Below are 14558 nucleotides of genomic sequence, written 5' to 3'. Positions count from 1 at the left end.
TTGTAATGAAATATTTGACGAAAAGATTCATCGTTAGTGGACTTTCAAACACCCCCTCATGTATCACTTTCCGTCTCGCCCACCATGTAGCTCAAAGAGTGACGACCATCTTTACAAACTCTTCGTAAGACGGCGACTCCCATCACTGTGAACATCCATTATTTAGCGTTCAGTTCCGTCGTCGATATCATATGAAGATTCAACCCAAAACAACTACTAGCCCTTACCGTGATTCTTTCAGTCCCAAGCCACTCCAACATGGTCTAGCCCAACAATTTCTTCTTGGCTCGATTTGGAAATCCCAGCTTCACTAATCAGACGAGACGGTAGACAAGCAGCCATCGTCACGTCATCACGAAGTCAACGGGTGTCGGCGGCGATTCGTCTACTCCATTTATCCGTACTGTCTTAAAAAAAAGTTTTGTGCAGTTCACTCAAAGAAAAAAAAAAGGAAAAATAAGAGGGAATAACAACTTTAACAAGTGTTCCAATGGGAATACGGACAGATTCGGTCGGACGCAACTTAACCGAAGCGGCCGAGCCAGGAAGAGGAAGGGCAGCCTGATGCGGCCCTCGACCCAAACACCTCGACCCAATCCGTCCTCTCCCCGACCACCGCGCCTCACCACCGTCCCGCCTCGCCGCGCTGTCCACCAGCCACCGCTTTCCCTCCGGCCTCTATCGCTCCGCCGCCTGCTGCTACGCCGTCGAACCCCCGCCCCACGATCCTCCAAGCCCCACTCGTCTCCCCTGGCCTCTGCCGCTGCTGTTCCTGACGTCCCCTGCGGCGGTGACATGACTAGGTCCCACGGCGAGGGCAGGGAGGAGGACCGGCCCGTGGCTTGCGAGACGGGGCCGCGGAAGAAGGCAAGGAAGGGGAAGCGGGGGAGCGCCAAGGCTCGGCCGCCTCCACCTGCCCCGTCCCAGGAGCACCGCGCCACCACCAGCGACGACGACGGGTCGGCTCAGGTCAGGGCTATGGTGGCCGAGCAGATGCGGGATATCCTTGCCGTCGACGCCGCTAAGAAGAAGAAAGTTGCCGAGCTACGTAAGAACAACTGCTCTATGAAAGATCTGTTTTTTCCCCTTCATTTGTGTATTTTCCGCACTTCTTTAAGGAATAATAACACTATATACCGATATCTGCTGTGATACTGATATGGAAGTTAACTCTAGTAGTTGTTTGTAGATTTCTCTGGGTGTATTACTTTGTAGATGGGTGACAATTACGGAGTACATTACATTCTTTGATTGAACAGGAAATTAACCCAAATAAATGACTCTACTCTCAGTATGAGTCAGAGCGCCTTTCGATTTGCTTATTCGAAGGACGTTAGTTAGGCTTGCCATAGATCCCAGAGCGCGGCCTTTGCATACAACAAGCTGCGTTAGAGACTTTGGTTGCTGTTTTTCGAACCGGGCTTTTCCCCCTATCCATTACTTTCATAACGGAAATACAAAGTCTCAGGAACTGAAACCAGCAAGGCTAGAGAGAAAGAGAAAAAGCGAGTTCGGGGCAACACCAGGAAACCCACTATCTGCGCCTGTCATCAGGAACAATAGATCATGGGGCGAAAACCTGGGTGTCACCCAAAACCGCACTAACGAACACCTACGGAAAGTATCACAAGTCTTTCAGACACCACCATCAGGCACCAGGCCACAGCGGCCATAACAAAAAAACATACCAAATGAACTACCAGAACCCCCACAGCAAGGACTGAAAGAACACCACCCCTGTTCATCCACCGGCCACCCGATGCATCGAAGGTATCAGGGTCCGCAGCGTCTTCTACCTCAGTTTCCATCACGTCCGTCCCTAGCTGGAGCTGGGGGGCCGCAAAGCAGCATCATCTGTGTTGTGTTCTCCTTCAGCATCTCTGCTCCTTTTTTCATCATCTCTCCCCTCTCTGTTTTCTGGAGACCTGCCCAGTACATCAAAAAGGCACAAGCTGTAAATACAATCTCAAACGGAGAGTTAATCCATTTGAGTTCGAAAGTGGCTCGGTTCCTGGCCAGCCAAATAGTCCAACATATAGCAGCTAAACCAACAGTGTATAATTTGTCCAGCCCAGGTAAGAAGCTGTACATCCATACATAGTATTGCCAGACAGAGTTAGGACAGCAATCAGTTCCAAGCAAGGAACCTACAGTTCTCCACACCACCCTGGAGACAGGGCACAAAAAAAACAAGTGCTGAGCTGTTTCTAATTGGTCACAGAAAGAACAGCAAGGATCCCCCGGCCATAATCTTTTTTTCATGTTGTCCCTAGTCAGGATGGCATTCAGTGCCATCTGCCACAAGAAGATCTGTATTTTAAGAGGCAGCTTTGCATCCCAAATCCATTTAAAGCTAGATCCTGCTATATCTTTTTCTAGCCATGTGTACATGGACTTTGTAGAAAATTTGCCCGAACTGTCCAGTTTCCAATAAACCTCATCTGGCCAATCATTTTGTTTAAGATTTAGCATCTCTTTATTCATTTCCTCCCATTGTTTCTTCATCTCAGGAGACATCCTCCTCCTAAAAGAGGAGATCTGATCAAGACATTTAAATTTGTCAACAGTACAATTTTGATCAGTACAAGTCTCAAAAAGCAGTGGGAATCTGTCTTTAAAAGGAATTCTACCATCCAGGCTATCAAGCCAGAGTCTAGCCACATCTCCCCTGTTCAAATTAATACCTCTACCCAGCATATAAAGGTCTTTCACTTTCAGAAGTGATTTCCAGCAAGGCGAGTCACTGGCTTTGTGTTTTACCATAGCGACCGAAGTTTTCTTTAAGTATTTAGCCTTAACTATATCATGCCAGAGCCCTTTACCTTTCTCAAGCTTCCACCACCATTTCACTAAAAGGCTAATATTCTGTTTCCTCAAGTCTTTAACACCCAACCCCCCTTTCTTTTTGGATCGACATATACGGCTCCATTTAACCATATGGTAGCTTCTCTTTTTCCCTTTGCTATGCCAGAAAAATTTTCTTCTGGGTTTATCCCACTTCTCCAAGGTAGTCTTGTTCAAAAGAAACATAGACATGTAAAATGTAGGAATATGAGACAGCACAGAGTTCACTTTGATCAGCCTCCCTCCCATGGATAGAACTTCACTAATCCAATTTTCACAATGATCGATGAATTTGTCATCTACAAAGATCCAATCACTACACTTCAAACCAGCACAGGCATGCCTAGGTATTTGATAGGGAAGTCACCTATCTGGCAGTTAAACATCTCAGCATAATTTTGCATAGTAGTGTCATCAGCACGAATCGAAAAGATTTCACTTTTCATAAAATTGATTTTCAACCCAGACATGACTTCAAAAAGATATAACAGCAGCTTAATATTAAGAGCATTCCTAGGATTATCCTCGAAGCATAGGATCGTGTCATCCGCATATTGCAACAGGCATGACTTTGGTTGCTGTTGTAAGCTGCCTACCAATTTGTTGAAGGTAGCTCAGCTGTTCTTCATATAAAGGCTGCTTACCCGCATATCAGCACCAGTATCAAGGCCACTAACATACAGAGTGCTTTCAAAGGCACAAAAAGGACAGAGGGGCTCAGGTGAGTCACAAGTCACAACACGGCAAAAATGCCTCAATCTCAAACTCTTCAAATGAGGGGGTTGCCTCTCACTAAATGCATATCGTACATAAGATGACTAGTCATAATGTTGTTCTTAGTTTTGCCAAAGTCACTTAGCGCTCATGGTTTGTATTGTTTGGCCATATTTAGTTTCTTTCACTTTATTGCTAACTTGACCAGTATGTTCTTAGTATGTCTTTTGTATTTCTACATGTACATGTTGACAACTGCTTTATAAAGCACCTAGTCAGATTATAAGTGTGGCCGTCACTTCATATGTGGAAAAGGCTCTCTCACTAAAACATTTACATGATTTTTGTTTGCCGCCCCATGTCCTCAATCGTATGCAGTTAATCTGGAAAATTAAAAAAAGACTTAGGCGGTTAATCTGTTATCGCTAAGTAATTATATTTACTCTAATTGGGCATCAACATGTGTTTCTTTCTTTCTGACAATATCCATGGCTCTGAATTGCATATATTGTAGTTAAAGGCCTCTCTGGGGAACGTGACCTTTCTGTGGAGGATACGTTTGGTGACTCCAATGATGGCAGCCTTGAGAGTCTTCAGGCTCGTAAAGTTGCATTGTTGGTCTCAAAGTCAGTCGTCAGCCTGTCTTCTTTTGCAGGTATATCATAGGTTTACTTAGTAGCCATTTTTTTCTCCATATTTAGTTTGAGCTGAAGCCCCAGTAAGGTGTTGTTAATAAAATTTAGGTGGAAAGAGGATCCGTGTATGTTCGGGATTTGTGATGCATGGAACAGACAATACTGGTGCAAATATGATTTTAACCTCAGCAACACTTGTTAGATCTCTGAATGGAGACAGTAATGTGATATCTGATGTGACGGTAATTGCTGCCTTAATCCATTGCCAAACATGTAGATTTATTCTTATCAGTTGGTCTTGATTGTTTTGCTGGACAACGGATTTCAGGTCAAGGTTCTTCTACCTGATGGGCATATAACAGATGGCCACATCTTTCTTGTGGATTTTCACTATAATGTAGCTGTCGTCAAAATTGCAGCTTATTTAGCGCTCTTAGAAGAAGGCACTACCAACAATGGCGCCGTGTTAGCACTTGGACGTGCATATGAAGGTGGTCTTCTCATGTGTTCACGGGGTCAAGTTGTAAACAAAAAAAGCAAATTTGGGTGCGCGGAGCTATTGGTGTCAAGCTGCAAGGTTTCCATGGTATAAAATACATCGTCTTGATTTTTAGTGCTATTGGTGTCATTCTTTGTTTTTCTGTTATTATTTTTATCTCAGTCTAGTGAAGCTAAGCCATTCATCAATGTGAACTGTTTTCTTCAAAAGAAGGGGAAAAAGTTTCTACCAAAAAGACCTTGATGTTCTCGATTGATCTGTTTTTTTTACAAACTACACCAAATACTAGGTTAATTCTACTATAATTGTTCATGTGCATTATTCTTGATCTCACATTTTGGTTGTCAGACAAGTTAGACATCGGGGAACACTAAAATACACAGTGTCACAACTTACAAATAGAGTTTCAGTACCATGCATGCTATAGTGTAAGGCACACTATTCCACTATTACAACGGGCACACCTAGAATTAGCTCAAAGTGCAGGTAGGAGCCACAGTGGCAAAAAAAGAAAGAAAATAAAGCCAATGTATCACTGACCGGGTGTCGCTAACTATCTTTCTACTTGAGTGCATTAGAGTTAAGACACTCAAGCAGCTGCCATCCGCAAGCCACCTTTCATCTCCCTCTTATCATATTTTCCCCTTTGGCTCTGACCAAATGGCTGCATCAACTGGGCCTGGTTGGTGCTCTGTGTTGCAGGCTGGGGTGGCCAAATTTAAGGAATGACATCTGTAGAGTTAGCAGAGGTTGTTGAAACCTGGGAAAGGTGGAGGTGGATACCCGAGAGAACATATATACATATAGAGCTGTACAAGGGTGCAGGAAATATGCCAAAAAAAGGGGGGGCGGGGGGTGCAATTTTTTGGTTTTCTTGACTATGCTGACACTTTTCCATTGTTTTTTCCCTTTTGGCAGGCTGGTTCTGGAGGACCTCTTGTCAATTACAACGGTCAAGTTCTTGGTATCAACTTCTACGAAAAGAATCAAACATCATACCTTCCCATGTTAATTGTATCAAGGATCCTGGAACAACATCACTGCTTCGGGTAAACTATTCTACTTGTGATTCTTCTACTGCTTCTTTTTCTGTTTTAGGTTTTGCCTTACCACTCTTATTAGGGAAGACTCCTCATTTGTTCTTTAGTGTGTTCCTTTTTCCCGCTCACCATGTGTGAAATAAGAGTTTTTCTTATTGTGCAGGAAATTAATTAGCCCCTGGCTTGGATTAAGGTACAGTTCTCTTCATATGGTTCCACTGGCCGTCTTGGAGCCTATCTATCAAAAATTCCCAGATGTTGACCAGGGTTTATATGTTTCAAAGGTATGTATCTCTTCTATTTTTTTTATTCTTTTGTGCTTTATTTACTTTTCTGTATGTCAAAATATTCCTTTTAAGAATATGAGCTCTCCAATTTTAGAGTAAACTGATAGGCATATGTCATCTTTAAATCGGAATGTTAGACGAGTTCTTAATAGTGGACTGGATTTGCACAGGATTGGCTTCTACATGCTTAGTAATATAATATCAGAAATTATGTTCCTATATGATAAATTTAATCCCAATGTTATTCGATTTAGTTTCTTAATTGGGCCATGTTTCCTGCCAAATTGTTGGTGGGGATGGTGGTGAACGCAAGAGCCGCCGTTGATAACTACTCACTCCGTTTCTAAATATAAGCCCTTTTAAAGATTTCAATATGGACTACATACGGATGTATATAGACATATTTTAGAGTTAGATTCACTCACTTTGCTCCGTATGTAGTCCATATCGAAATCTCCAAAAGGTCTTATATTTAGGAACGGAGGGAGTAGTAGGAAGCTGGAATGGAAGGCACTCCCTTTGGGGAATAGCCCTGTTGCCATCCGGAAGAGCTCTGTTGCCAGCTCAACGCTCCTCAAGCACCTTTAGGCAGACAGCAGTGTCAATACGGATCGTTCGCATTGGACTGATTTATCTGTCTGAAAGGTAGGATAGTGTTTGATTGGTGCCAGTCTGATATTTCGGAATGACATATCAAATCAGAATTGCTCTGCAGGTGATGCTGAAATATAGAGTGGTACAGCAAGCATTTAGAAACTTGACGGGAACACTTCTTTTTTCTAATCCAATTAGGATTTCCTCATTAATTTTTACTAATTTTGTAGCTCACGCATTGCCACGGGCCCAAACAGAATAATATTGGATGTGCAAAAATAGTATGAATAATTAAGCATGGAGATATTGAACTTTGCCTAAGTTTTTCCTTCCAAGACATGCATGATGCAGTCTAGAAGTTGCACGAATAGTCAAGGTAATGAGGGGGAAATATGTAGGAAGAGCTCTCGAAGAGCTTTATGATATTGACCAAGATTTTAACATAGACCTGTGAAAGAAAAAATAATTATGGCCCAATTATTTCTTTCCACTCTGTTTCTCATAAAAATGAACTGTTAAGCTTGACGACATGAAAACTACTAACAACTGGTATGTTTAATTTGTAACGAATCTAACAAAAATATAGGTAGTTCATGCAAATTAGATGTAACTGCAGTCGACCAAATGAAAAATCTGTACGATGATTTATATCAACCTAACTGCCATATTTGTACACGGTACCTTAGGTATAGGTGTGAGCTGTGCCACCAGATATAGAAGGCCTGACATATTAGACACATCGACCATGGCAGCAACGCCATTGCTGGTCATTGGCGCTCAACCAAGCATCCAATTCAAACACCAAAAACGCTGTCATCTTTATGGTGTTTGGTGGCTCTTTTCTCTTCATAACTGCCGTGAATCTCAGAATTAGCGTCGTGGATCACACGACCAAAATAGGCACGGGCAAGATGAAAGTTGAGAGAGATTATTGTACAATAATAGAAATTCGGTAGTGTTAACCTTCGCTAGTTCATTGGCCAAGCATGGAGAATTGACTAGTGCAGAACGCCTGTCGCAGCACTCTGTCAAACCTAATCGCGAGCAGGAGAGAGGGGCATGAGGCACCAGCGGCAGGGGCATAGGCGGTGGCGGCAGAAAGCAATCGTCCCATGTTAATCATGAAACAGACGCTTTAGGCTTAGAGCCTAGGAGGCCAGTCTGCCCATTAGTGGCCTTTCTCATAGGCCATTTCGGAGAAGGGAAAACATGAGTTTTATGAGTTGACCTGATGTCATGGCGTAAGAAGATGGTAAGAAAAATAGGTAGCGGGGGTATCTGTTTAGTCATAAGGGATTCCTGCACATAAAAGCGTGCTTATATTTTTAGCAGGGTTGCTTTGCTGTTTAGTGAATTTACTGTTTGAATTACTGTGCACCTGTTGGTTTTTTCAATACACTATTTTTTGCTATAGATTTTTGAGTTCCCAAAAAATGCAATATCTGAATTATGTTTGTTTTTATTTATTTTCTGGCCTATTATATACTTGCTTTAGTAGCATGTTTGTATAAAATGGACTAAATAAGTTGCTAATTAGGTTGTTGAGGGATCACCTGCTGATGTTGCTGGGTTACGTGTCGGTGATGTTCTTGTAAAATGTGGTGACAAACTTCTCTCTAGTGTCCCAGAGGTAAGTATGTGTCCGACAGCTTACTGTTATAATTTTGTGTGGCTGTAGCCCTTTTTGTAATCAATATACCTTCAAAATTCATGCATCAGTTTGGTGCAATGTTACTGGATGATGCAAAAGCTCATTCTGAAGCCTTTGGAGGTTGGGCTGGGGACATGACAATTGAGGTATTTAATTTTGACCATCCATCGTTTTTTGGGACACCGTCATATGTCGTTTACCATCTTTCTTTGCCACAAAATTATCTCATGTTTACAATCTCTCTTAGGTTGTGATAAAGCGACAAAGAGATGGCAGCACGGTGTCAAAAACTATAGCCGCAGAGATGCTGAGAGAGAACAACTATAACAGGCAAAAATTCTTTTCTTTTATAAAATGTATATTAGCGGTATGTTTCTGCTAAAAATTGTTTGTACCATAGCCATCTTATGACTTCTTTTTTCATCCAGATGGCCTGCACCTATGCCAAGCTACACAATTCGCCTAATAAATGTCACGCCGCGTTGGTAGGTACTCCCTCGGTCTCAAAATATAAGACGTTTAATGTCGAAACCCAAACCTCGCATACGGGTGGACCGAGTCGGGTGAGTAGGCTGGGAGGGAGTACTTGGTTGAGAGCGGAGACTCCTCGTGGACTCTTGGAATGGTGTGGCCTCCCTCGGTGCGCCGGTGTTGGCACGTTTTTGTGTGTGGGATTGCATTGTAATTAGCTGCAGATCCTGTGTTGATCCACCGCTTTAATGCCAAGCACGGACTTGCTATCAACTTCCTTTATCTTTGGAAAGATCCTGAAGCAAAGTTCTTTTCCCGGAAGCGGACATAATGCATGCAACGGTTTGGGATGTCATATGCTCGTGGTACTATTGTACTACTCCCCCCACCCGGGTTTATTAGCCCCCGTATATTTTGGGTCAAAGCTTGGCCGTAAATTTAACTAATAAAATTCAAGTTATATGTCGCAAAAATGGTGTTGTTGGAAATTATTTCAAACATGAACCTAACAATATAACTTTTGTGACATATCACTTATATTTAGTCATTCAAATATACTTTTGACCCAGAATATGATGGAGACTCTCCCGGAACCTCTTTTTGATTTTGATTGGTAGTCCCACGTGGATTGATCCATCTTCTGGGCACAAGATGCAGCTCTCTGAAAAGAAAGATTCTGGGGCATGAGACCCGGTCAGTGAAGTCAGCTGGACGACCAACTGGGACGGAAACTGTTTCTCTCGAGCTTTGCCGCCTTGTATGAATTTGAATTTGAATTTGCAAAGGGGAGGTATGCCCAGTCTGCAAACGGAAGTGGAAGCTTGTATCCAGCACTGGCCATGACCAGAGCACATGAATGGGCCAATGGGGTGTGATGTGATGTGAGCAACATCATTCTGGAAACGGACCCCATGCAGCAGCACAGCAGCTTGTCCAGGCGATCAACACGAGCCTTCGCCCAGGCTTGGGTTGCCAGCATTCTGGAAATGGAATGATGATTCCCAGCTCAAAATAAAAATAAATGATGTAACATTTTTCTTATGTTTTCTACGTACTGCAGAGAAAAGTAATGCTGCAACAACATTGAAAATGGCCCTCATGGGGAAAAAACGAGTCATGCCATGATTCAGGTTTTGCATTTGAGCGAGTTCCAACGCCCAGGGAGGTAGGGGGTCTGGGGCTCAACCTGCCCTTGAAACGATGCCAATAAGGCTAGAAACTCCAAATTGGTTCTTAAACCGGATGATAACATGAGGAAAGATATCATAAGCTACTGAGAAAGTTGAGCTACGAATTAACAAACACTCCATCAGTTAATAGTCGGACGCCAAGTGAAGAAAATCGGCTGCTCCATCAGTTAAATAGTCGGACAACAAGTGAAGAAAACCGCATGCTACAGAGAGCACTAACAAGCAAGGCATTGAGCAGAGACCAAGTGCCTACAAGTACATAGTATCAAATAAGATTAGTAGGGGAGTAGAGCAGCTGGATTGGTGTAAGCAACTGATAAAAGTAAATGCTGTGAATACAAGCTAATTTGCTATAGCAGCCTAGTTACTCCCAGCAAGCTGAAGATAGTCCGGAGAAGTTACAGCAAAACAATTTCTGCTCTCTAAACTCCAAGACATATGAGAGCAAAGCATCATTTATTCTACTGCAACAATGCAAAATAGTTTTAGGGCATCTCTAGCCGAACCCAACGCTTTAAATGATTTCTTAAACTATAACTCCTTACACTTTGAGGAGATAAATAGTGCAAAAGACATCGACCCATCTAAATTTACATGTGTGATACTATAATATAAAACAATATGTAGTGCCTAACTTGAAATAAGACATCCGTTCCCCTATAATCCTTTAATACCCTTTAAAAAGTCGTCAAGGGAAATAATCCCCACCTAGCACTTCCACCGTAGCTCTAGGGGAAGGGCTAGAAATGCTCTAGCTAAGTATCATTACTAAGCAGCATACTGGTTTCAGTACTGAAGTATCATCCCTAGCCTCTGAAAGTTTACCCATGCAAACAGACCGGAAACTTTATACACTAACGTTTTTTCTCGCATCAACATTGACATGAGCTGGTATAATGCAAATACTATCTACATAAAAACATTGAAAGTTCTAAGAAAACATAAACAATACACAATTATTTAGAGATGTACACTACATGTGAGCAAAATTTCATGATAACATACGTTTTGGTGTGAGCTAAACACACACACACACACACACACACACAAAAACTCATGTCCTTTTATAGTGTACGTGCTCACATTAAAATGTTTCAGTCATAAAACTATACAAACAAGTAGCATACTGGTGTGTATATTTATTTTCAGAATTTTTTGAAACTTTGAAGTTGGTGTTTTCTAAAGGAATTTCAAAGGAAGCCAAAAGCAATTTCCACACTGAAAATCTATATTATACCTGAATCATTCCTGTGGATCGACTCGCCTCAGATGCTCTAAGTATAGCGATGCCAACCTGGGTACCAGACGCTTCATGCTTGTCTGGCCAAGTTCAGAGTTGAATAGATGTAAGTAACACAGGAACAAGCATACACTTGACGGTGGGCACTACAAACTACTTACTCACCTCTTGAAATCTGTAGGTCGTGCGAAGCCATTCACATATGGAGTGAACAAGCACTGCAAACTTGCACTCCCCCACTTGAGACAGCCACATCCCCATGACATGGCGAGTTGCCGTGAAGAGAGGAGCACCAGAGCAGCCGCTCGCTCCACCCATGACAAATTCGCACATCCTTAGCTCTGGCTCAAACACTTTATCAACGTTTCGCCCACGCCTCAGAGGTCCACTGCCGAATGAACATTCGAACCATTACATACTACTACTAGCATTAGTGGAATGCATGCATTCAGTATAAAGACAATCATTGGTATGTGATTCTTCCACCTATCCCATGCATGCATCTGACGGTGTAATTAGAAATTCAGAATGTGAAGATGAACAAACTAGCACGCACTCGGAATCAATCACTGGAATGTGAAAATTTACAGCAGTACTGACCATATCTTGCCGGACAACGCGGTGCCCATCAGGGCGTTGCGTCGCTCGGCGGGGTAGGTGCAGATGCTGTACACACGCGCCTCCCTTTCATGAGCGGAGAACCCCATGGCAGGGCAGCTGTGGTCGATGAATTTGACTGGCCGGTACCTCGTGTTGGTAAGCACCATGATGAGTGACATGTCATGGCTCCACCCTATGGCTCGAAAATGGCCGGGACGGATCTGCCCATCCGAGAACTCGACGAGGAGCGTGGTGTCCTCGGCAACCAGCGCCCCAGGTTGCCTCGAACGGAACGGGGCGAAGGTGTGGGCGACGGAGAACACCAGGGCGAATCGGTCGCAGGAGTGGATGATGCTTCCTGTGCCATAGCACACCGGCGTCAGGGCCTCTTTTTTGGGGGCGCTGCTCTCCCCCTCCTCCTTCTTCTCCTCCCCCTCCTCTCCCATGAGCTCCTCGTCGCTGTCCTGGTTCCCCTCGTCTCCCAGCTGTGGTTCGGAGGGCTCCTTGAAGGCCCTCAGGCTCACCACGGACTCGAGGTGCTTCTCCACGAGTGCACGAACCACCCGGCTGGTCTCCTCGTCGCTGGCCATCGTCGCTCTCTCGGTGCAGGAAACGTCGGGGAAGAAGAAGAAATCTCTGCAGAAAGGAGCTTTTTTTCCTCATTACTAGTCTTTCTTCTTAAAACAATGGAGACGCATTTGGCTGTGAGAAAAATCACCAAGCAATAGGGTGAGGCAGATCTCTTCAAGAAACAAAAGAAGGTGCAAGAAAAATCACCAAGCAATCGAGGGCTGAGGCACTTGTCTTTCTTCTTAGCGCTGGAGCATTTCTCTGAAGAAAGGAGCCGCAATAGGGTGAGAAGATTGGAAGGAAACCAGCTCAGATCTTCGAAGAACACAAGAAAATGAAGGAAATTTACCAAGCAACACCCACGCGGCTGAGCGGCTCTCTGTCCGCCTCCCTGCCTTCTTGAAACAAAGATGCGCCTTGCTACTCTTGGCCGCTCCCTCTGAGAGACGGACGGGGACACGGGTCAAACTGGTCAAGGACAAAGTGGGGAGGGGGTCTCGTCTTCCTGGTCAAACTGGTCTCCAGAGAGGAGAAAATATTTTTTGCTGTGGGGGGTGGTCTACAGCTACAGGAGTACAGGGGTTCAGAGAGGACTGCTTTTTGTGGTAGCAGTTCGAGCAACTGGTCGCTCCGGTGAAAGGCTGCTTGCTTTTCATGTGTAAACAGCTGTGCCAAAATCCAGAAGCCCTGTGGCGGCGGGTGGGCGTTTGTTTTGGAGGGAGTGTGGAATTCAGATTTGGTATTACCCGCCCAACAATTTAGGGCCACTTTGATTCAACGGATTTGGAATTTTGGAGGATTCTAATAGGTAGGATATTTTTCCTAGGATGGTGTTTGATTCTTCGATCAATGAATTTTTTTTCTTAGAGCAACTCCAACGCGCCAACCCAAACACCCATGTCCGCTTTTACGCTTGGGTCGACGCTTGCGCCTAACGCTGGCCCGACCCATTTTTGTGCTCGTGCGAAAAAAAGCATTGCCGGCAACATTTTGAAAAATAAAAACGGTAATTAAACATTAACTAAAACATTAAAGAAAACTAAACTACGAGGAGGCTCCTTGCCCTAGGCGTCCTTGTCGTCGTCGTAAGGGCCGGTGAGGTTAATGAGCATCGGTGCCGGGCTAGCCCAAGGGAACGTCGTCGACCAGGCTCGAGCGACGTCGTCCGTCGCGGGCCGTATCGCCACCGGCTGGGCTGGCCCAGCGCGGGCAAGGCGCTCCTCCTACGCGCCGCGCTCTAGCATCTCGAGGTACTCGCCCTCGCGGCGTTCCTCGGCCAGCCTTCGCTACCGCCACTGCTCGAGGTAGGCCTGCTCCTGCGCCGGCGTAGCCCCCATCTAGATTGGTGGCGCTCAGACCCATTCGCGCACTCGCTCGGTCCGTGTGTAGCGCTCGATGGGGGTTGGCTCCGGCTCCGGCTCCGGCTCGGCCTTGACGGGGGGACGACGTCCTGAACGGCGGCACAACACAGTCACCGGCCGCGGAGAGCGCCATGGCCTCCGTCATGCGTGCCTGGTACGCCTCCTCCTTGCGCCACTCCTCCTCCTCGCTTTCGCAGAGGACTGCCGCCAGCGCCGCCTGGTAGACGGCCTCCTCCTCCTAGTCCTCATCGCGCACGACAAGGGGCAGCGACGGGGAGCCATGCCGCACGTCGCGGACGCCACGTCTCTTGGCCTCCTCGTGCTCGAAGGCGGACCACTGCTCCCAAGCGGGGGAGTCTAACGCGTAGCGGGATCATGGATCTGCTCCGGCGTCAGCAGCTGCCGCCGGCGCCACACCTCCTCCGTGTGCGCCCGCGCCGACAGCGGCGCCGCAGGCAGTGTGGTCCTCTCCGGATCCAAGTGCCAATCGTGCGGCAGCGTCACGTCGGGCTAGGGAGGAGGACACGGTGCTCCCAGTGCCACTCCGCCTGGTGCACTCGGACGCTGATGCGTTGCCTCAGCCGACGGGAAGACGCGGGGGCGGAGGTGGGGGGAGCGCGCGGGAAGGGCCAACGGGGGCCTTGCCCTTGGCCTTGCCGGAGAAGAAGCCCATTTGCGGTGCTAGGGTTTGTCGCCGACGAGGAAGCACATGTGGTGGCGAGATGGGGACGGGGGCTTCTGGAAGCGGATGAGGACGGCCCCCCACTGCACACTCGGATTTAAAAAGGCAGACCACGGTCGCTGACGTGTGGGCCCACGATGGGCGGTCGTCATTAATAAATACGACTATGGTAGTTGGGAG

The 14558-nt window shown here is 45.7% G+C and overlaps 2 protein-coding genes across 5 annotated transcripts; one reads left to right on the top strand and one right to left on the bottom strand.

Moving 5' to 3' along the window:
* Window positions 1–532: 532 nt before the first annotated feature.
* Window positions 533–9090, top strand: LOC123055021 (putative protease Do-like 14). Its single transcript, XM_044478919.1, has 10 exons — window positions 533–1048; window positions 4073–4213; window positions 4302–4435; window positions 4522–4779; window positions 5611–5741; window positions 5896–6016; window positions 8151–8243; window positions 8333–8410; window positions 8512–8594; window positions 8693–9090. The coding sequence occupies exons 1-10, from the start codon at window positions 565–567 to the stop codon at window positions 8751–8753; spliced, it is 1584 nt and encodes a 527-aa protein (XP_044334854.1). The 5' UTR covers window positions 533–564; the 3' UTR covers window positions 8754–9090.
* Window positions 1735–12919, bottom strand: LOC123055022 (uncharacterized). Of its 4 annotated transcripts, none has more exons than XM_044478921.1 (6): window positions 12685–12919; window positions 12543–12596; window positions 11766–12401; window positions 11331–11553; window positions 11163–11245; window positions 1735–1925 (listed from the first exon to the last, which is right to left on the bottom strand). In XM_044478921.1, exons 3-5 carry the CDS (start codon window positions 12353–12355, stop codon window positions 11168–11170), a joined length of 891 nt encoding a protein of 296 aa, XP_044334856.1. In that variant the 5' UTR covers window positions 12356–12401; window positions 12543–12596; window positions 12685–12919; the 3' UTR covers window positions 1735–1925; window positions 11163–11167. The 4 variants fall into 4 exon arrangements, with proteins under 4 accessions (XP_044334856.1, XP_044334858.1, XP_044334857.1 ...); XM_044478923.1 differs by lacking the exon at window positions 1735–1925 and adding an exon at window positions 9748–10174 and having other exon boundaries at window positions 12484–12596; XM_044478922.1 differs by lacking the exon at window positions 1735–1925 and adding an exon at window positions 9748–10174 and having other exon boundaries at window positions 11766–12467.
* Between the last annotated feature and the right edge of the window lie 1639 nt (window positions 12920–14558).

Source organism: Triticum aestivum, chromosome 2D, assembly GCF_018294505.1.
Source record: "Triticum aestivum cultivar Chinese Spring chromosome 2D, IWGSC CS RefSeq v2.1, whole genome shotgun sequence".
In the NCBI taxonomy this organism is placed as follows: Eukaryota; Viridiplantae; Streptophyta; class Magnoliopsida; order Poales; family Poaceae; genus Triticum; species Triticum aestivum.
Note: the sequence above shows the minus strand (reverse complement) of the source record. Positions and strands in the feature narration are given on the sequence as shown.

Bases quoted from the DNA above. Each gene is read 5' to 3' on its own strand.
- LOC123055021 (XM_044478919.1), top strand. From the start codon at position 565: ATGCGGCCCTCGACCCAAACACCTCGACCCAATCCGTCCTCTCCCCGA. The intron at 6,017-8,150 runs GTATGTATCTCT...GTTGCTAATTAG, and splicing joins AGGGTTTATATGTTTCAAAG to GTTGTTGAGGGATCACCTGC. The intron at 8,411-8,511 runs GTATTTAATTTT...AATCTCTCTTAG, and splicing joins CTGGGGACATGACAATTGAG to GTTGTGATAAAGCGACAAAG.
- LOC123055022 (XM_044478921.1), bottom strand. From the start codon at position 12,355: ATGGCCAGCGACGAGGAGACCAGCCGGGTGGTTCGTGCACTCGTGGAG. The intron at 11,554-11,765 runs GTCAGTACTGCT...TTCATTCGGCAG, and splicing joins GCGTTGTCCGGCAAGATATG to TGGACCTCTGAGGCGTGGGC. The intron at 11,246-11,330 runs GTGAGTAAGTAG...GAACTTGGCCAG, and splicing joins CGACCTACAGATTTCAAGAG to ACAAGCATGAAGCGTCTGGT.